The sequence below is a fragment of the Eubalaena glacialis genome, chromosome 13, assembly GCF_028564815.1.
Source record: "Eubalaena glacialis isolate mEubGla1 chromosome 13, mEubGla1.1.hap2.+ XY, whole genome shotgun sequence".
NCBI classification, from domain to species: Eukaryota; Metazoa; Chordata; class Mammalia; order Artiodactyla; family Balaenidae; genus Eubalaena; species Eubalaena glacialis.
In genome coordinates this window covers 90,628,440-90,650,906 of record NC_083728.1, presented here as the reverse complement: position 1 = coordinate 90,650,906, position 22,467 = coordinate 90,628,440, and the positions used below count along the sequence as shown (strand labels likewise).

The following is a 22,467-nucleotide window of genomic DNA, read 5'->3' as shown; positions in this document are numbered from 1 at the left end:
ATATATGCCTAGCTGAATAACTAAAAATAAGTTCACATCTAGATGTACTCGATGTATATCCGTCCAGAGTTTAGCCCGTCAGAGTTTAGCTAAGCTGCTCTCTAGTATTGCTGCCTCGTCATCCATCGTGTTTGGTCAGATGGCTGCGGGACCTTAAGCTGACACTAGCCCCTTGTGCAAGGACATGCCCTATAGCAGCCGCTCGGCCACAAGCAGATGTAAGTCCCTGGTGTGACTACCCTGCAGCCCTTGTGATCAGTAGCTCACCTGCCTCCCAGTGCCTGTAAGCTTTACGCGCCCCTTAGCCAGGACCCCCGTGAGCTTACCAAAACCCTGCTCTTTGGGTTTGGATTGACCGATCTGGTCCTAACCTAGCAACCCCAGAGCACTCCCCCCGTGGACCCTAATAAAGGGATGTGTGCCAAGTCCAGTCCCTGTCTGCACTCTGCCTTGACCTCCCCTGGGGCCCCTCCAGGCATGCTGTGTGCTTGGTCCAGGCCCTGTGAGTAATAAACTTGCCTATTTCGACTTCTCTGTGGTCTGTTGCTGAACCCACTCATCGTCCTGCACCCTGTGCTCCACTTAACAAGTGTTAATTTCATGAAGTCTTCACAGATGGGAACAGGATGGTAGAGTCTTGCAATTGGCTGGTGGAGAAATGCCTTTGGCTGGCCAACGGGCTGTGGAAGTGTCTCCCACCCGTTGCCACCCCGCAGAGGGTGAACTCCCCCAGTGGGTGTTAGACTTTGGGTGTATTTCCCCACTCCAGGCACAGACCCAGCTGCCGACTGTTAGGAGACTTGGCCACGGTTTCCGAAAGGTCCTGTCGGGGCAGGTGAGGGCTGAGATGCACCCTGCCACGAGCACGCAGCCACCACCGACTCACCAAAGCGCTGGTTCTAGGCTCCGAGGTCCCAGCTCCGGTGATCCTGCTGCCTCTGCGCTGGTGGGGGTGAGCCCGATCCTAGTGAGGCTGATTGGGACACCCTGAGGGGAAGCAGCTACCTATGAGTCCGGCTGCCTGGGATTCCACTGCAGACCTTTATGGTAACATCCTCAAGGCCAAGTCAGTTGTCAGGGTGGCAGGTAATAGAGAATTAGAAGCTGAAACTTGAAACTGTATTGCATCTTCGAAAGTTGCTGAGTGAGTGAATCTTGAAAGTTCTCATCACAAGAAAATAAAATTTGGCAATTACATGAAGTGATGTTCACTACAGTCATCACGGTGATCATTTTGCAATGTACACAAATCGCAAATCATTGTGTTGTACACCTGAAACCAATATGATGTTATGTGTCAGTTATCTCTCAATAAATAAATAAACTGAAACTTGAAACGATGCGTCTCAAGACTCAAAATATTTTGAAAGACTTTGTACAGCAGGAGGGAGAGAAAAGGGGCCAGTCAGCCGTTGAAAGTGTCTAAACCTGGCCCGGAGCTGCTACTCCCCACCACAGAATTCGGCCGAAGACCCAAAATGCCACGCCATGCGGGATTTTAGTTCCCCGACCAGGGATCGAACCCGTGCCCCCTGCAGTGGAAGCGTGGAGTCCTAACCACTGCCAGGGAATTCCCTGCATAACCTTTTAAAAGAACCTGGGGATGGAGGGCCACCATCAGAAGATGCAGGCTGGGCCTCTACCCTGACTTACCTCAACGCCAAAGCAGCTGCAGCCACCTGTGCTCAGCAACCTGACAGCTCCCACCAAGGCTCCCCACCAGGTGGTCAAATGCAAAGGTTTCTTTGGTTGTGGTCATCACTCTCAATCATGTACAGTGTGGATAATAGGATTGCTGGTGGCCCTCAGGCCTCACCCGGTCTCAGGAGATGCGCTGGAACAAATCAACCACAGATACCAGGCCTGTTAGACTGCCAGCCCTAAGTGTCTCTTGAGTGAGGACTTCCTCATAGCTGTAGGATTTGGGGAGGAATTGACGGGGGGCTTCCTGTGTGCCTCGGCACCAGCCTCAGGGAGAAGCAGAAGGTAAGAACAAAGACGGCACAGACAGATGGACAGAGACCCCCTTTCACGAGATTTCTTTTTTTTTTTCTGTCTCTTCCTCCTGTCTTTCTTTTTTAAATTGAAGTATAGTTGGTTTACAATGTTGTGTTAGTTTCAGGTGTATAGCAAAGTGATTCAGTTATACTTACGAATCTATCCTTTTTCAGATTCTTTTCCCTTATAGGTTATTATAAAATATTGAGTATAGGGACTTCCCTGGTGGTGCAGTGGTTAAGAGTCCCCCTGTCAATGCAGGGGACACGGGTTCAAGCTCTGGACCGGGAAGATCCCACGTGCCGCGGAGCAACAGCCTGCATACCTAGAGAAGGACTGCGCGCAGCAACGGAGACCCAACGCAGCCAAAAATAAATTTTTAAAAAATTGAGAATAGTTCCTTGTGCTATACAGTAGGTCCTTGTTGGTTGCCTATTTTATATATAGTAGTGTGTATCTGTTAATCCCAAACTCCTAATTTATCCCTCCCTCGCTTTCCCCATTGGTAACCCTAAGTTTGTTTTCTATAATCTAGAGATGATCATACTAAGTGAAGTAAGCCAGACAGAGAAAGACAAATACCATATGATATCGCTTATATGTGGAATCTAAAAAAATAATGCAAATGAACTTATCTGAAAAACAGAAACAGACTCACAAGATTTCTGAGGCAGCTGATAGTCATTCTGGTGTCCCACGTTGCCTGCACAGATCAATTCTCCCCCGCCTTCGAATCAGTTTTCGTAGACGTGCGATTTCTCCAGCCAGGAGGTTAGGTAGGCAGTATTTACCAGCACGGATCCTGGCTCTAAGACTTCTAGTTCCTGACCGACCCTTCAGGAGGCATTTTTAGGAAAAGTTCCCTCTCACGGAATCTGGGACCCTGGCCTTGGGGGTACAAGCAGAGCTATCAAGTTTTCCGAATGCAGTTTATTATGTCAAGACACAAACGCGTTGCTTCTAAGGCTCCCTGCATTGGAAAGTTGGGTCCAAGCTGCCCAGCTGAGGTTTTCACAGCCAGCTCTGATGCTCTAAGACCCCAAAGAGGAGTCAGTCTTAGAGATTCTTGTCCTTGGCAGGACTCGAGAGCTGTGTCCCCGCCCTACAGCCAGTGTGTGCGACCCCAAAAGAACTCAGAGCTTGTCTATGGCTTATTCCTCCAACAAACATTTATTAAGAACAGCCAGGGTCATGGATCTTAAAATGTAAGAACAGGATCGGCAATCTGGCTTTATGGGGCTCACAGCCTAATTGTGAGTGGGGAAGTGGGGGAGTGGGGGAGTGGGTAGGTGATTGGGAAGTGAAGCAGATGCTAAAATTACATTTTAGAGTGACAACTGTTGTAACTGAGAGGAGGAAGGAAAGGGTGCCATTTCAGTCTGTTTGGGCTACTACAACAGAATACCATAGAGCTGGAGGCTTATAAACAACAGAAATGTATCTCTCACAGTTCTGGAGGCTGGAAGTCCAAGATCAAGGTGCTGCCAGCTTCAGTGTGGTGACAACTTGCTTCCGGGCTCGTAGACAGCTGCTTTCTTGTTGGGTCCTCACAGGGCAGAAGGGGCAAGGGACCTCTTCCGGGCCTCTTTCATAAGGGCACTAATTCCATTCAGGAGGGCTCCACCTTCATGACCTAATCACTTCTAGAGACCCCACCCCCTAATAACAAACTAATAATGGGGATTAGATTTCAACATGTGAATTTGGGTGGAGACACCTTCAGCCTACAGCAGGTACAGTATCTAGACTGATCACTGAATAATACAAGGGATTTTCATAAGTGGAAACAGAGTGTACCGGGGCAAAAAGCAGCATGAGTGAAGGCATGATGATTTGAAGGCTTGTCTTACTTTGTGAATAGCTTGAACCAGCCACAGTTCATTTCACGTACAACAAACTACACGGATCTTAAGGATGCATCCCCGTGAAGTTTTGCACATACATACACCCATGTAACCACCACCCAAGTCAAGATATAGAACGTTTCCAGTACCCAGGCAACCTCCCTGTACCCTCTGTCAATTCAAACCCTTCCCCCAGTTAACCACTGTGATGACATCAACCGCCACAGATGAGTTTGTCATTGGCCTTTATTTCAATGGAAGCATCCAGAAGTGTTCTTTGTGTCTTGCTTCTTACACTCAGTATTACATCTGGGTGGTCCTTATTTTTTTGCCAGTAGCAGTAGTTCATTCTTTTTCATTGCTGTGTAGTATTCCATTGCATGAATAGGCCACAAGCTGTTTGTATCTCTTCTATGTTCATGAACGTTTGGATAATTTCCAGTTTTTGTCTATTATAAACAGTGCTGCCATAGACCCCTTACTCACTCCTCTTCAAAAGAGTCTGTGTGGCTATGATTCAGAGCGGTGGTTCTCAAGCAGGGGTGATTCTGTCCCCAGGGGATGTTTGGCAATGTCTGGTGACACTTTTGATCATCACAACTTGGATGGGGGAGTGGTGTGTGCTACTGGCATCTCCTGGGTGGAGACAAGGGGTGCAGCTAAGTGCCCTACAATGCACAGGACAATCCCCCCCCCCCCACCAGAGAGAACTCTCCAGCTCAAAATGTCAATAGAGGAACTTCTCTGTGGTCCAGTGGTTAAGACTTCACCTTCCAGTGCAGGGGGTGTGGGTTCGATCCCTGGTCGGGGAGCTAAGATCCCACATAGCTCACGGCCAAAAAACCAAAAACATAAAAGACTTTAAAAAAGACTTTAAAAATGGTCCACATCAAAAAAAAAAAAAAGTCAATAGAAGCAAAGAACCAGGCAGGAGCCTGATTTTGGAGTCCTTGTCTGCTGCACCCAGGTTGTGTCCAGTAGGCTTCGGGGAGTCACAGATGGTTCTGGAATGTGAGGTTTCCATTCGGGGGTGGTGGAGAGATTTCAGAACAGACTCCACCTGGCATCCAGCATTCAGTGACGTCAGCCTGGTGGAGGGCGCCTGGTGTCCTGGGGCCGACCACCCGCTGCAGTGCCCCCTGCACGTCCCGGTTCTGCAGCGTGTAGATGGCCAGGTAGAGCAGGGGCGTGAGGTTGATGTAGATGAATGAGACCAGGCTGTCCTCCTCCAGGGAGTGGCTGCTCAGGGGCCTGGCGTACATGGCCGTGGCGCAGCCGTCGTGGAGCATGGCCAGGCCACCGTGAGATGGGACGCCACCGTGTTGAAGGCCTTGCGGTGGCCCGCGGCCCCAGCAACCCCCCAGGATGACCAGCAGCACCCTGGCGTAGGAAAGAGCATCAGTCCAGAGGCAGCACCGGCAGCAGCAGGCAGGCCGCCAGCAGGACGTGCTCCTGCAGGTCCCGGTTCCCGGAGGCCAACACCAACACGGCCGGGAGGTCGCAGAAGACGTGGTGGACTAAGCCCCCATGGCGGAAGGGCAGCTGGAAGATGGCTGTGGTGAGGCCCAAGGCCAGGAGAGAGCCCCCAACACAGCAGGCGGCGAGAAGGCACCAGCAGAGCCCCGCAGTTGTGAGCCGAGGGCGGCAGACGGCCGGGTAGTGGCCCAGGGCCATGGCCGCCAGCAGCAGGCAGCCGGAGCCACAAAGAGGCCCATCTGGGTGGCCCCCAGGCGGCAGGAGGAGGCCGGCCAGCGCGCGCAGAGTCAGCACCGGCGTGTAGGCCGCCTCCTCGGCAGACAGGGCCCGCAGGAAGAAGTACGTGGTGGGTGCTGGGCGGCGTCCACCACAGCCAGGCCCTGGATCAGCAGGTTTCCTGCCAGTGTGGCCAAACCGAGTGGCAGGAGGAGGGCGAAGGGCAGCACCCGGGGCCCCAGGGGCCGCCCGGAGAAGCCCAGGATTACAAACTCCTGTGGGGCGGTCCAGTTTGACGTGGGCCAGTGGCTCGTGTCGGGGCCTGGTGGAGGATGGACGCGCAGCCTGGAGAGGAGCGTCAGGGCCTCTGCCTCTCCTTGGCCCGGAACCCTGCGCCCAGCCTTCCCTGGCCCACCCGTAGCTTCCCCTCCCGCCACCCTTCCCAGGGCTTCAGCGCTTTCTCCCCAGTCCAGTATTTTCTACCCCTCATCTCCTGCAGCCCAACATCTTTCAGGAACTGAGATGTTCGGAGCCACTGCCCATTCTCCCTTCCAGCCTCCTGCGCCCCGTGCATTCCAGGGACCCAGGTGTCTCCGTCACGCCTGTCCACCACCCTGAAGTTCTGGCCAGCCTTCACACCGGCCGCACCAAGGAGCCCGGCCTCCCGGGTTCCAGCCTGTAGTGATGACAACGGTGGGGTGGGGTGGGGGCTGAACCCCAGAAGAGGGCTGAAGGGGTCCCCATTTCTGCTGGCCGACCCTGAGTAGCACTAGCGTCTCCGGCTCACAGAGGCTCCTCCTTCTTCCCCTGCACTTGGCACCCCTGGGGGAGACCACAGCTCCCAGCTCTTCGCAGATAGACTCGTGTGCTCCTCTCCTACCTACTCCGGCCTTTGTTTTCTCTTGTATTTATTTTCCATTTCTTCCTCTTGGCTGGATTCAGGACAAACCCATGGTACTCCGGGGCCTGTGCCTCTTGGGCTCAGTTACAGGAAAAAAAATGACCAGGGAAGATGGTCCACCCCCTCCACGTTATGATGAGCAGCCACCTTCCTGAATGATAGCATCCTCTTCCGTGACTTAAGCCCTACATCTCTCTCACGACCCACTCCCTTCTCTTAGCTGCATTTCCACCGACACTTCCAATCCAACCAGTCCTGAACTAAATGCATTCTTTCCACCCCAAACTTCCCCTCCTTCTGTGGGAGGAGCTTGCCGAGTGCCAAAATTGGAAACCAGGAAGGCATGGCAGGTGAGTTCCCTCTCCTGCTCCTTCAAGTACAACAGGGCACCATGTCCTGCTGGGCACATCTACAGCCTCCAGAGGCTCGTTTCTCCCATGACTCCTGCTTTCTCTTTCCTGAATGACCACAGCAGATCCTACCTGGCCCTCCTGCTCCCAGCTGCTTCCGTCTAACCGCTTTTTCATACCACCAACAGGAACAACCCTTCTAAAGGATGGATACCAATTCTTTGCTTAACTCTCCCTTCCTTACCTTCAGGTTTAAGTCCAAAGTCCTCAGCACAGCACGATGCCCAGCTTCACATCCTGCTCGTCGGATCCCCTGGAGTTCCGGTATTATCTACCGAAAAAAATGGGAAGTTCTGTTCCTCCTCCAAGGCGGAACTTACAAGCCACATCCTGGGTAAAGACTCCTGTCCCCCAGGCAGGCTTCGTGTCATCCTCTCATTCCACGGTTATTATGGCAACGCCACTAAATTCAGCCTCCTGGAACCAAAGATCTGAGTCGCACTTGTTGTTCGCGGAATGACCGTAAGTGAAGGAGTTACTCAATCCTCATTTCTCCCACATATATGCCTCCTCTCAGTGTCCCTATTATGTCCCTAACCTGGGTTTCTGGCCCTGGAGCCTCAGAGGCCCCGCCCCTTCACAACAGCCAACTGCCGCAACTTCTGTGGGCTCCTCCCCTAAAATGCTCCTGGGCATTTAAAATCCACGTTGCCGTCAATCTCAGATGGGGTACATGCAGTCAATCATCTTCAGGGTCAATGCCCCCCCAAAAACACCCTACTAGAATCATGTTCATCTCTCCATCCAGCCATCAAAGGTCAATTGTCCTGCCATCCCCTTAATTCACTCAACAAGAGACACATTCTTCTCTCTCTCCGTACACTCTGATCCTGAAAATGTCACTCCTTCGAAAGCTAATTCAAGCTGACCTTTCCTAAGGAGCCCTATCCGGCTGGGGCCAATCACTGCTTCAAGGCACTTACACGCATAACAACATAGCGGACATCCATCGACACACGTCAAACTGCCAGATCAGGCTGATGCTGATGCTGATGTGGACATTCCAGCATCCCTTGAGCTGTCCCTTCATAGTTAACCGATGGTTCCTCTCCTCCTGCGCTGAGGTCATGTTATAGAATATGCACCAATAGCCGCTGCGCTGTGAACCATGAAACCCTTGACCATCCACTAGCCGGTCATGAGGCACCACTGCCTGTTTCCTTACCTGTAACATAAGAGAGTTGGACCAGATGACCTTGAAAGTTTCTTCCAATTCTGATATTTTATGATTCTATCAAAAGTTGTGTTTGTACTTATGCTTTTACTCCCAAGCTAAACCATTTTCAAAGGATATTTTGATGTTTTAGGAGTCCGTAAGGAAGCTGCAAGAGGTCAGTTTAATTTAGAATCAGTAAAGGAAACAGCAGATGTCGATGTATGGATCTTAGACGGGCCTTAGGCCAGTGCACATATCAACACAGCCCTTTCTAGCTACACCTGTGGGTTTGTGCGTCTGTTTTCACACAAGTGCACAGTGCATTTTTGGATGTGTTCTGCCTCATCATTCAATTTTGGGGGGCAGTGCTCAGACAATAGGGATGTTGGGGGGCTGAGTAAGGAGGTTTGGTTTCTGGTCCTGTCTGTGATACTGCCCGAGTCACCTCTTTTCTCTGTGGCTCCCGAAAGCACCCCAAGATACAACGGTCTAGTTCCTCTGTCCTCTTGCAGCCAGGATGGCTCAGGGGCACACACCGGCTTTCCCGTCTCAGCTCTCACTGGCCAGCGGAGAGAGCTCGGAGAGAGTTTTTAACCTTTGACAGCATCAGCAGCCTCCCCGACCCCAGAGGATGGTTTTAATGATGGAGAGAAATAATGTGGGGCAGGTGTCTGGCCCAGCACCCCCTGCTATAGGAGGTGTTACTGAATGAAAAATACCAAAATATCAAGACATGCTTAGTCCTTTCGCTTGTTTCCTGCTGCCTGTGTATTTGGTACATTCTGCCCTGGATGGAGAGTCACCTGGAGAGATCGAATAAGCAGTGGAGCGAGGAGAGGCCATGTGTGGACCAGCGCGGCAGCACTCGCCATAGGTCAGCAGCACCTCTCCTGTCTGCTCTGATTCCAAGACCCAGAACGCCGGCAAGCTGGCGCCTGTGCCTCTCTTCCCCAGCCCCTCGCCCCGGCTCTCCCACCACTGGCTCCTGTAAAGCGGTCCAGAGACGCTGCCTCTGCCTCTCGCTCTTCACCGGCACTGCCCCACAGGCCTCCACACCATTCCCTCTACACACCGATGGGAGCCAGGGAACAGCATCGAAACCACCACCACTGCGGGGCCGCTATCACTGCTATTTGTCGAGTCCTCACGAGGGGCAGGCGTGTCCCCAGTGCTCTGCGTGCACAGTATTATTTAATCTTTGTGATCCCACTATGGAGTTGTAGGCGTCATCATCACGGTTAATTTACAGGTGAGGAAGCCAAGACTTGGAGAAACTGACCCACGGAAGGCGTCACCCAGTATCCCCCTGAATCAGGGTTTGTCCCCAGGTCTGGCTGGTTCCAAAGTCTGTGCTCTTAAGTGAGGGAGCCCGCTCTTCTCTGGGTCTCTCTCACCTGTCGGTCCCCCCCACCCCCAAATGAGGGGAAACAGAAAGGGACTGAAGAGAGAGGGAGCAGCAGACTCAGAGGCAAAGAGGCAGGAACAGAATGAGACGCACGACCAGAAACGGGAAGGGCCGCACCTGCTGAGGCGGCAGATGGGTTGGCGGTGAAGACACCTGTTGCTCGGCAGCGTCCCCAGCGCAGGTGGTTCACCAGGCTCTGGGCTGACAGAGAGACAGAAAGAAAGAGAGGGAAAGAAGGAGAGAGACAGAGATAGAGACAGACACACACACAGAGAGAAACAGAGAGAAAGAGATGGAGGAATGGAGAGAGACAGAGACAGACAGAGAGAGACAAAGAGAGACAGAGAATCCCCTACGTCCCCCGAGCCTTCTGGACCTCAGACTCCCTCCTCCCAGGTTTCCTCTCTACTGCAAACGTGGATTTGAGTCGGTGAATTCTAGCACGAGCTCTGCACTCAGCCCCCGCGACCTACACCCACAAGGCACCATCTTCTATGGCGTCCCAGGAAAAAGGAGACCAGAATGTGGAGATTCATTTAGAGGAGACATCCAGACCCCAAATTCCAGCCGAATTCAACCCTTAGCTCCTCGGTTGGCTGGGTGCATTGCCCACCCTCCGATCCTGGAGGGAACAGAGTCTTAGCAATGACTCCTGAGAAGGGAGAGATCCAGTCTGGGTTGAGGAGAAGGTGGCTTGAATTCTGGTTGGAAGAAGTGCACGTTCCAACCATCACAACATGGACCCAGCTTACCTTTCTGGCCTCACCCTCACCTTACTGGCAAGCCGCAGAGCGACCTGCATGTGCCCCGGTCACTCCTTTCTCCCTGACCTCATGCATCCTTCTCCATGTCAGAATGTCCTTTCCCCACCTGGAAGTCTACTCATTCTTCAAGACCGAGATCAAACACCAGCTTCTCTGTGAATAAAAATAATAAAGTAGCAGTGTGGACCGTAGAAGCGTAGTCTGTGGAAGCCCACAGACTCCACCACCTCATTCCCCCTCTTCTCCCATCATCTTCCAGCTTCTGTTCCCAGGGACTCTCAGTAAGAAAACAGTCACTTAATAGGTTTCCTAGGGCCCACTTAAGGGTCGGGCAGGATCCAAAGCCCCACGGCCTCATTAGTAATCTTCTCCCCCCACTGTGGTACCTAAGGAACTTGATGGTCTCAGAAGGCTGGGGGCTGGAGGGGAACTTGGGACCCTGAACTGGGATATCCTGGGAGATTCTGAAACTTCTGGGCAACGGGGATAGGAAGCCACTGCCCTCAAGTGATAAAGAGACAGTCTGCAGCAAGAGCTGGGGGTAAACTTGAACCCGGGGGAATGAACAGCACAAAGCAGGTTGGGAGACAGCTCCCTGGAGAGAAGAGAGGAAAGTTCCTGCTCTCTCCACATTTCCCCAGAGTTTGAACCAAGGGGTGGCCAGGAGACTGAAGATCTCAGGAAGGACTGACTGGTGTAGTTGGTGGGGGTAAACATCCTCATCCTCATCCTCACCATCACCATCACCACCATCATCACATGTTCAGCATCAAAAGTGCTGGACAACAAAACCCAACAACACAGATTTCTGCGTTCTCATTGCCTATTTGCAGAGAAAATCATAGCATTGCAGAATATACGGTTTCCTATCCTGCTGTTCCTATTTAATATTGAATTATACACATTTTCCACATTGCTACATATTCTTTGTAACAGTCTACTTTAAGTGTTCATTTTATTTCTTTTTTAAAATACAAAATACCTGGTTCAAATTTCAAAGGGTAGAAAAGTATAGTCTGTCGCCAAGAACCCTGACTCCAAACTCACCCAGAGGCAACAGATTTTTATCAGGTTCGTATTTCTCCCTACAGAGATATTCTAGGTACATACACATGCGTGTGTGTGTGTGTGTATGTGTGATTTGCTTTTTAATTGACAAAATATGAGCACTGTCCCCAAACTATTATGTATATGTCTTCTTTCATTTAGTAGCATATCTTGGGAATCATTCTATATTGGTAAATTTTTAGTTTACTGAACACTTAAGTAGTGTAAAGTAGCTACCATACCCTGCTCTATGGTGATACAAAAATACTGATCCATTCAATCCTCACAATAAAGATGTGAGGATTATTATCCCCATTAAAGCATAAAGATGTGGAGTAACTTTTCCACGTTTGCACAGCTACTGAGTGGGGAGGTTGGTTTTGGACTTAGGTGTGCGCGCAAGCTTTTAGCTACTCTGCCATGCAGTCTCCGACTCGCTTGTAGGGCCTCAGCGCAACGAAGAGTGTCCTTGTTCTTTTATCGCGTTGTATCACATGCTATTTTATCATCTTGCCATAATTTATTTAACAAGTCCCTGTTGAAGGACCTTTAGACGGTTTCTGGTCTTCGGCTATTACAATTGATACTGCAATAACTATCCTCATCCATATGGTATTTGGCACCTAGGCAATTAATAGGTCAAAGGATCTGTGCATTTAAAAATTTTTAAGTTATTTTGTTAGTAACTGACATTTTATTCTCCATAGTTATTGTAGCGCTTTGTGCTCCCATCTGGAATACATGAAAATACCTGTTTCTCTACACCTTCACAGTGTTATTAGATTGTTTTGTCATAGATAATTTGGTAGAAATGCAGTGTCTCAGTATAATTTTAATTTGTACTTCTCTATGAGTGGTTGACCTTTTCATGTTTTTTTAAAAATTTATTTATTTATTTTTAAATTTTTGGCTGCATTGGGTCTTCGTTGCTGCACGCGGGCTTTTCTCTAGTTGCGGCGAGTGGGGGCTACTCTTCCTTGTGGTTTGCAGGCTTCTCATTGCGGTGGCTTCTCTTGTTGCGGAGCACGGGCTCTAGGCACACGGGCTTCAGTAGTTGTGGCTTGCGGCTCTAGAGCGCAGGCTCAGTAGTTGTGGCACACAGGCTTAGTTGCTCCGCGGCATGTGGGATCTTCCCGGACCAGGGCTCGAACCCGTGTCCCCTGTATTGGTGGGTGGATTCTTAACCACTGTGCCACCAGGGAAGTCCCTCCCCTTCCTCTTGAGAGCACACACACACCACCAGCGAAGTCCCTATAAGTAGTTTTTAACGTACATATTAAAGGAATAAAACTTTGTAACAGAAATTGTGGATCTTTTTCCTGGTTTGCTATTTGTCTTCTGATGTTGTTTACAGTGGGTTTTGTCATGGAGAATCGTGTCATTTCAATGCAGTCAGATTTATCAATATTTTCTTTTATAGCTTCTGAGTTGTGTGTCATACCTGAAAGACTCCCTATAATCAAAATGAAAACTTGTTTGCCTATGTTTTCTTCTTAAACATATATGGTTGATTTTTAAAAAATAAAAAAATAGTTAAATGTTTAATCCATATGCAATTTATCCTATAAAATGAGGTATATGAATCTAATTTTATTTTATTTTATTTTTACCACATGTTAGCCATCATTTAAAATATACATTACAATTGATATATAATAGACCTACAGAAAAGTGCACAAAATAATGGTAGAGTTGAGTGAATTTTCACAAAGTGATAAAATAGAATATTACCAGAATTCCAGGAACCCTCCTCATTCCCCTTCCTACTGTTGCCCTCCCTCTTCCCTAAAGGAAAACAGTATTCTGTTTTTTAGCACGTTATATTAGTTTTGCTTGTCTTTGAACTCTAAAGTACATATTCTTTTGTGTCTGACATCAAAGAAAAACTTAAAGACAAATAGTTAACTATCAGCATGCTGTTTACTTGTATACAATGGAGACCAAAACCATGGGTTGACTTCTAAGTAACTAAAAAAAACCCACCAAAATTTTAATAAAAGAGAGAGAAAGGGGAATTCCCTAGTGGTCCAGTGGTTAGGACTCTGAGCTTCCACCACTGGGCGCCTGGGTTTGATCCTTGGTCAGGAAACTAAGATCCTGCAAGCCAGATGGCACGCCTGAAAAAAAAAAAAAAGACAGAGAGAGAAAGGAAAGAATAAATGCTACAGACAGTCTTGGAACAGTGATTCTTGTTTGCACTTTTTTTTTTCAGGTACACTGATTAGCTGTAAATTAGCAAGGAAGTCAGAACAATCTGTCTTTAGATGGATTGATGAGTGGTATCAGAGAAAACAATTTCAGTGGCTTGTAGATTCACCAGAAAATCTTGAGAGTTTAGCTGTGGAGAATAAGGACAAGCTATCTTTCTGTAACACCTTACCTGCAATAAAAAATTACCTGGTATGCAAAGAAGCAGGAAAATATGATCCATAATGAGGTGAAAAATCAATCAGAACCAACCCAGAAACAACACAGATGATAGATTTAGTAGACAAGAACATTACAACAGTTATTATAACTGTATTCCATATGTTCATGAAGCTAGAGGAAAGATAGGACATGTTTAGGAGGAACATGGCATATATAAAAAAAGATGAAAAATGAAACTTGTATAGGAGAAAACAACCATGTCCTAGTGACAAATACACTGGATGGGATTAACAGTGGATTAGACAATGCAGAAGAGACTCGTGAACTTGAAGATATTGCCATAGAAACTATCCAAAATGAAAAGAAAAAGAAAAGAACTAAATAAATTTCAAAATGTAATAAAAATTAAATCCACAGATCCAAGAAGCTCAACAAACCCCAAGCACAAGAAATATGAAGAAAACAATGAAACAGCTTTAAATCAGTGACAAAAAGAAAATATAAAAATATCTAAATAAAAAGATACATGATACACAGAATAATAAATATAGGAGTGACAGCCAACTTCCTGTCATAAACAATGCAAGGCTGAAGACAGTGGAGCAACATCTTTAAAGCACACACAAAAAAATCTGTACCCAGTGAAAATACCTTTCAAAAAAGATGACAAATTTTAAAAAATTTATGGATGTAAAAAAGCTGAAAGAATTCATTACCTGCAGTAAATCTTCTAAGATGTGTTGCAATTGATGTTGGCAAAAATATCTGTAGAGCAGAAAAAGGCTTAGCCTGACAAATGTACAAAGCTTGTGAAAATATAAGTCAAACCCATAGCCAATAAATACTCAACAGTGAAAAGCTGAAAGCCTTCCCACTAAATTCTGGAACAAGACAAGGATATCCTATCTTACCACTTCTATTCAACATTGTATTGGAAGTCTTCGCCACAACAATCAGACAAGAAAAAGAAATAAAAGGTATCTGAACTTGAAGGGAAGAGGTAAAATTGCCATTTTATGAAGATGACATGATACTCTATATAGAAAACCCTAAAGACTCCACACAAAAACTATTAGAACCAATAAATGAATTCACAAGGTAGCAGGATACAAGATTATTATACAGAAATCTGCTGCATTTCTTGATACTAACAATGAGATATCAGAAAGAGAAAGTAAAAAAAAATCCCATTTAAAATTGCATCAAAAAACACCTAGGAATAAACCTGACCAAGGAGGTAAAAGATTTATATACTAAGAACTATAAAACATTAATAAAGGAAATTAAAGATGATTCAAACAAATGGAAAGATATCCCATGCATTTAAAATTGCATCAAAAAACACCTAGGAATAAACCTGACCAAGGAGGTAAAAGATTTATATGCTGAGAACTATAAAACGTTAATAAGGGAAATTAAAGATGATTCAAACAAATGGAAAGATATCTCATGCTCTTGGATTGAAAGAATTAATATTAATTAATTCTTGTTAAATGGCCATACTACTGAAAGCAATCTACAGATTTAATGCAATCCCTATCAAAATACCCATTACATTTTTCACAGAACTAGAACAAATATTCCTAAAATTTATATGGAACCACAAACGACTCAGAATTTCCAAAGCAACCTTGAGGAAAAAGAACAAAGCTGGAGGCATAACCCTCCCAGACTTCAGACAGTACTACAAGACTACAGTAATCAAAACAGCATGGTATTGACATAAAAACAGACATATAGATCAATGGAACAGACTAGAGAGCCCAGAATTAAACCCACACACCTATGGTCAATTAATCTTCAAGAAAAGAGGCAAGAATATACAATAGAGAAAAGATACTCTCCTCAGCAAGTGGTATTGGGAAAGCTGGACAGCCTCATGTAAATCAATGAAGTCAGAATATTCCCTCACACCATATACAAAAATAAACTCAAAATGGTTTAAAGACCTAAAAATAAGACATGACACCATAAAACTCCTAGAGGAGAACACAGGCAAAACAGTCTCTGACATAAATCGTAGCAAGTCTCCCAAGACAAAAGAAATAAAAACAAAAATCAACAAATGGGACACAATCAAACTTAAAAGCTTTTGCACAGCAAAGGACATCATAAACAAAATGAAAATACAACCTATGGACTGGGAGAAAATATCTGCAAAAGATACAACCATCAAGAAGTTATTTTCCAAAATATACTGACAGCTCATACAACTCAATATCGAAAACAAGCAAACAAATAATCCAATTAAAGTCTACAGTTATTAATTGCATTATTTATCAGTAGGTACTTTTTGAAAAATATTTCAACCTATCATATGTTATAAAACAGTAGTGTCAACTGTGAACTTCATCGGCTCTTCTGAACTTCATGTTCTTTGAAAATATTCTAACCTGTAGTTGCTCCTTGCTATTCATAGAGGCTAATTCTTCGATCATTTCAAACTTGCTTTTCAAACAAATCAATGAACTGAGCATTATTAGCAACAACTATCAACTCATCAAAAGACAAGGAAAATCCCTCAAAATCACTTGTCTTGTTTTAGAATTGACTACTGATGTTGCTATCAATGACCTCAATTTTTCAAAGACCAAAAAAACTAAAAATTTTAGAACGTGTTTATTTTCTCTGTACATATTTTTTCAGCTGCCTCTATTAGGATTTAATTCACTCACCATTAGTAAGTGGTTTTCCTTGCTTGGCGAATAAATGGGCCACTCAGAAACTTAGTTTAGCTGCAGCCTCATTTTAACTTTTTATTTTTGTGAAGAAACTCTGGTGTTAAGTTATTCTCTTTAAAACTTTCTAATTTTTCTTACTTATGCTTCCTGTGAATTGGGAACACTGCAATGAGTGTTTAGTCCGGTAATGTCGACGTTATTGTATTTAGCATAGCTATGGTGTCATTACATAATAAACACAATACTTTGACACCTAAATCAATAACAAAATAATCTTTGCTCCACTAAGTCTTAAAAGTATTTAAAATATACTTTTCTTGTTTTACAAACTGGATCTATATCCCAGGAGCCACTGGGATATAGTAAGCATGACCACATTCCCGGAGCCACCAGCGACATAGGAAACAGGACTAGGTCCCCGGAGCCACCTGGGAAATACGAAACATGACAATATCCTGAGCTGTTTTTTTAAAAAATGTTGCAGTACAGTGATACATATGGCACTCAAAATGCTATTGAGTTATACAGATGTTTTTTGATGGGGTTACTCCTGATAAACCCATCCTAAATTGAAATTATTGTAAGTCGAAAATGTGTTTAATACACCCAACCTACTGAACATCATAGCTTAGTCTAGCCTACCTTAAACGGGCTCAGAACACTTACATTAGCTTACAGTTGGGCAAAATCATCTAACACAAAGCCTCTTTTATAATAAAGTGCTGAATATCTCATGTAATTGATTGAATACTATTCTGAAAGTGAAAAACATAAGGGTTGTACGTGTCTAGAATGGTTGTAAGTGTATATTGGTTGCTTACCCTCATGACTGCAATTGCGTGGCTGACTGGAGCTGTGGCTCACCACCACTGCCCAGTCTCACGCTGCATGTTGCTAGCCTGGGAAAAGATCAAAATTCAAAATTCTGCTGAATGTGTATTGCTTTCACACCATCGTAAAATCAGAAAATTGTAAGTCAAACCACAGTACGTCAGGGATCATTTGTAACTTACAAATAACATCTTAATTTAGGGACTTCCCTGGTGGCACAGCAGTTAAGAATCTGCCTGCCAATGCAGGGGACACAGGTTCGATCCTTGGTCCGGGAAGATCCCACATGCCACAGAGCAACTAAGCCCGTGCACCACAACTACTGAGCCTGCGCTCTAGAGCCCGCGAGCCACAACTACTGAGCCCGAGTGCCACAACTACTAAAGCCCGTGTGCCTAGAGCCTGTGCTCCGCAACAAAGAGAAGCCACCGCAATGAGAAGCCCGCGCACCGCAACGAAGAGTAGTCCCCGCTCGCTCCAACTAGAGAAAGCCCGTGCACAGCAAAAAAGACCCAACACAGCCAAAAATAAATAAATAAATTTATTTTTTTAAAAAATCTTAATTTAAAACAGTCTAGCTTGGATTACTACCAACCTAATTCGACAGTACACAAAAACACTCCTACAATATACCTGCTCCTCCTTTGTGCTATTTTTGTCATACAAATTACATCTTATAAGCCCATCAACACAGGTTTTGTAATTTCCTTATTTGAACATATTTTTAATGGCTTATTTAAAGTCTTTGTCTAGAAAATACAACATCTGGGCTTTCTCGGGACCAGTTTCTATGAACCGCTTTTTTATTTTCTGTGTATGAGCCACACTTTTCTGTTTCTTTGCATGTCTCCCCCCCCTTTTTTCATAAAACTGAACATTTTAAATAATATACACCTCTAGTAATCAGATTCCCTTTTCCCTCCTCAGTTTGTTTTTGTCCTTTGTTGTGCTTATTTTCTTTGACTAATTCTATAAAATCTGTATTCCCATTTTCTTTAAAAAAACAAAAAACTCCAAACTGTTGTGCCACATGGCATGTAGGATCTTAGTTCCCTGACCAGGGATTGAACCCACAGCCCCTGCCTTGGAAGCTCAGAGTCCTAACCACTGGACTGCCAGGGAAGTCCCTAAAGTCTGTATTCTTTTTGTGTGAAGGCTCTGCTCAGTTATTTTAGCTTTCAGTTAATGATGGGACAGAGGTTTCCTTACATGCCTTAAACCAGTAAGTCTCCCAGGCTTTACCAAGGGGCCCCTGTGTGTTAGGACCACCTTCAAGGTCCCAGCAGTCGACAACTCTGCCTTAGCCGGCACTCCCTGCTTGCTCAGCAGCTCAAGGCCAGCCAGATGTGAGAGATTAAAGCTGTCTAAGGTTTTTCTTGGGCATATGCACAGTCCTATGCATGGGCATGATCTTCTAGATCCCTGGCAAAATACATCAGATCCTTTCAAAGCCCCACACAGGCTTCTCATTCCCGAAATTTTCCTTGTAAGTTTTGTGGCCAGCCTCTTGTTTGCCCTAACTGATATCACCTCAGATAGCTATAATGTTAATCAATGGCCACTGATTGTTTTTGACAAATGCCCAGGGGATAGACCTTTACTCTCAGAGTCAGCTCTTAATCAGGGCAAATAAAGACAATTCCTGTGAATGGAGCTTTCCAAGGCATCGCCATACAGGTCAAATATTGACAATGCTCTAGGGATGAGGCTTTTCAGGAGCTTCAAACCCATTTGGTCCCCTCCAGTGGCAACTAGGCTGCTGGTTTTCACAGCTACTGTGTTTCTGCGGCCATAAGTTTTCAAGGCCGCCACAAAGCTGGGGAGAGGGGGATGGAAATAGTGCAAGTTAAAGTGCCCCAAAGTTCACTGTTCTCATAGATATTCAGCCATTTTCTTGAAAAAAACTCCAAATTGTTGCAAGCCTTTGGCTAAATTCCAAAGTTCTGGAAAACTATTGATAGATTTTGACAATTTTTGCCAATGTTTTTGTTGCTTTTATAAAAGATTTTCAGAGGTCCTTATTTTTCCATTTCTGGAAGTGCTCATTCCCTCAAATTTACCCTTGATTCAATAAGTAAAAAAAATTAAAATATTTTGCTTTTGCAAAAATATTGGCAAAAAATTTTTTAAGTTTCTAAATCTGGAGTGGGCCAGTGGGGTTTCTCACACACAGCTGGTGGGACTGTAGCTTTCTGGAATGAAACGTGGTACCTGTCCCTACAAACTGGCCTCTCAAATTTCACGTTCGCCTGGTGGAGCCCTTTGGGTCAGAGACTTTATTAGATTAGAGAGGGAGCATAGTCCTCCCAGCCCGGAGGACAGAGGAAGGGCTTTTGCCAAATGGGTCAACGTGGAAAGATGCTGGGAAAACGCAACTCCACACTTTGCCACCAGAGGGTGGGGCTCTGCGCTGTTCATGGGTTAGGGGGTGGGGGAGTGGAGGCACCTCCTCCAGGGGTCCTCAGGAAGCCCCCAAGGAAGGCTCTGGAAATTTATTAACAGGGTTCATTACTCAACGTCCCCCGTCCCCCCAAACCAGAGACACATCGTGCCCTGTATGCCCACAAGAGCCAAACCACAAAACACCTTTGGCCAGTAGTTTGGCCCTGTGATCAGCAGATGCCTAATCATCTATGATAACATCTATAAAAGTTGGTTAGGACACCCCTTCTTCACATGCCCAGGCTCCACGCTCCCATCAAACATAGCAGCCCGGGACTTCCCTGGTGGCGCAGTGGTTAAGAATCAGCCTGCCAATGCAGGGGGTACAGGTTTGAGCCCTGGTCCGGGAATATCCCACATGCCGCGGAGCAACTAAGCCCGCGTGCCACAACTACTGAGCCTGCGCTTTAGAGCCCGTGAGCCACGACTACTGAAGCCCGTGCGCTTAGAACCCGTGCTCCGCAACAAGAGAAGCCACCGCAATGAGGCCCGCGCACCACAATGAAGAGTAGCCCCCACTCAACACAACTAGAGAAAGCCTGCGTGCAGCAACGAAGACCCAACGCAGCCATAAATAAATAAATAAATTTATTTTAAAAAAAAAAACTTTATGAAACAAACATAGCAGTCCAAGAGGATGGGGAGCCCCCTCTTGTGGGAGGTGCTACTCCTGTTCCCATTTTGCAGATGGGGAAATGGAGACCCCGCATTTGAGAAGGGAGCAGTCACATTTCAGCAGAGACTATGTTGGGGGAGGACGGGAGCCAGGTGTCTGTGCCTGCACTCTGTCCTCCATTTCACACCCATCCTCCAACACCGGACCTTACCCTGCTTCTCCAGAGTCAGGGCTGGACGGGGTCAGCCTGCTTTACTCCTGAACTGTGAATGTTCTCCAGCTGGAGGGGCCTCCTTGGGCTCCCAATTCTTCCCCACGCTTCCCAGAGGGACACCGCCACTCTCCTCAGCCCCCAGCCCAGTCCATCCCTTCCAGGGGCTCTAGAATTCTCTCCAGGGCAGACTGACCTGGGGGTGACACAGGGGTCTCCTGGACACAGGTCCTGAGTCTGGAACTCTCACCTCCATCTCCGTCTGTCTTAGGGCTGGTCCATGGCATCAGTGAGAAGAGGGTCCACTCCTTTTGAAACTGAGAGCAGTCATCAGATCCATTAAGCTATAACTTGCTTAATAAATAATGAACTGTACTGACGTCAGCATCAAGCTTGCTTTAACTGTTGCTACAAAAAACTTGCATGTCCTCCAAGTGGCCTAAACAATGTTTGCCCAAGTTGTTTTTCAGAAACTTTAAGTCAGCAGCGTCTAGTTCGAGCTTGAGCCGGTTAAGACTGGTTGAGACCACTGACCCCCCCCCCCCACCTGGGCATGCGCGAGCAGCTGATGTATGGCCTTCTGACGTCAGAGGGTCGAGAACTCCACCCTCAGAACGTGCTGGAGCCGCCCTTCTCCTTCCATGAAGAAGCCTGTAGCTTAGCTTAGCCTGCGCAGAACTACAGTTACCTCACAGTTTTCTTATCTCCAATCACCTTTCCCCAGGTGACTCCCCACGTGGCAGCTTTATTCCGTAAATATCCTGAGCCCCTCCCCTTCAGGGAGGCGGGTTGAGATTTGTTCTCCTGTTCTCACCTGTTGGCCTCCTGAATGAACAAACGTTTTCTTTGCTGTGCACCTCACTCCTCACTGTTTGACTTGCTGTGCCTTGGGCAAACAAAACACTCTCCCCAAGACCCTGAGCTCAGCTCCTGCTTTCCCCAGACTCAAGGGAGCTAGGCTGGGACCCGCTGCTGCAGCGCTGGCGCCTGGACAAAGGTCTCCTCAAGCAACAGAACACAAAGAAACTATAAGGGACTAAAAATAACTGCAGGCATGCGCAAATGGGGCAAATTAGGAACAATGAGATACAAAAAGGCCACAAACCAACTGCCACTTCTGAGGTGCCTGGAGCAAAATCAGGGTATGATCCCTGCACCACCAAGGGGGTGGGCAGACCACCTAAGCCGCCGCCTCTCCGGCAGACCCACCGATCCTGCCCCACCCTCATCCCATTTCAGGAACCAGCCCACCCTCCTTGGAGAGCAAGCAAGGGCACCGGTTACTTGTTTTCACTCCCTCGTGCTGCAGCGTGAATCCCGATAAAGCTTTGCCTGAATTCCTCTTCTGGCCTCTTAAAAATTTCTGTTGATTAAAGGGTCCAAGGACCCGGGTCGGCATCACAAGTGTCACCAGCAAAAGCCCATTAACAATTCCTGGGAAATAAAAATAGAATCTGGGTAATAAAATAAAGTCTAACTTTTTTTTCCCCCTCTGTGCTTAGTCTAGTTTCACTTGCTCACAGGGTGCTGCGGGCTGAGGTGTGGCACCTGGCACTTCAGACCAGAGTTCCCAGTGTAAAAGAGTGCAATCTGGAGCCGTGAGCAGCACAGCTGCGACCACCCCTCCCCCCATCCCGCCACTGCAAGAACCCTACAAAGCAGCCCCTACCCTGGCCTTTCAGCTTCTTGGTGAGGGCAGGTACCCTAGACCCCGAGCTCACACCTCTCCATTCTTTGATCAAAGAATAAAGCTTTTCTGTGCTTCTGAACGGAACTTTAGTCTCCTTTTCTTGGCTCCAGCGGACACCGGGCAGAAGCACTCTCGTTGGGGACCAACTCGGGTGGGTGGGTAAAACCAGGGATCCCGGGGGCAGGTCCTGTGGAGGAAGAACCCTTGTGGGTCGCCCTCGTGTGGCTTCAAGGGCCCCTCCCCCTCCCCCTGCCCCCAGAATTTGCAGGCACAGGCCAGGCTCTACACGGGAGGGCGAGGTGGTCGTGCGAATGAACTGGCTGCCCCACCCACGGCTCCTGCCACGCAGACCGAGCCTGCTGGTCCCAGCATACCCCGGCCGCCACCTTCCATCCGTACCTGCCCCTGG

General features: G+C 46.9%; 1 protein-coding gene across 2 annotated transcripts; it reads right to left on the bottom strand.

Moving 5' to 3' along the window:
• Positions 1 to 1,060: 1,060 nt before the first annotated feature.
• LOC133103888 (olfactory receptor 10AC1-like) lies at positions 1,061 to 20,792 on the bottom strand. Of its 2 annotated transcripts, none has more exons than XM_061209483.1 (7): positions 20,565 to 20,792; positions 10,179 to 10,323; positions 7,769 to 8,010; positions 7,030 to 7,116; positions 2,657 to 5,879; positions 1,654 to 1,834; positions 1,061 to 1,273 (listed from the first exon to the last, which is right to left on the bottom strand). In XM_061209483.1, exons 3-5 carry the CDS (start codon positions 7,793 to 7,795, stop codon positions 5,241 to 5,243), a joined length of 753 nt encoding a protein of 250 aa, XP_061065466.1. In that variant the 5' UTR covers positions 7,796 to 8,010; positions 10,179 to 10,323; positions 20,565 to 20,792; the 3' UTR covers positions 1,061 to 1,273; positions 1,654 to 1,834; positions 2,657 to 5,240. The 2 variants fall into 2 exon arrangements, with proteins under 2 accessions (XP_061065466.1, XP_061065467.1); XM_061209484.1 differs by having other exon boundaries at positions 20,619 to 20,792.
• Between the last annotated feature and the right edge of the window lie 1,675 nt (positions 20,793 to 22,467).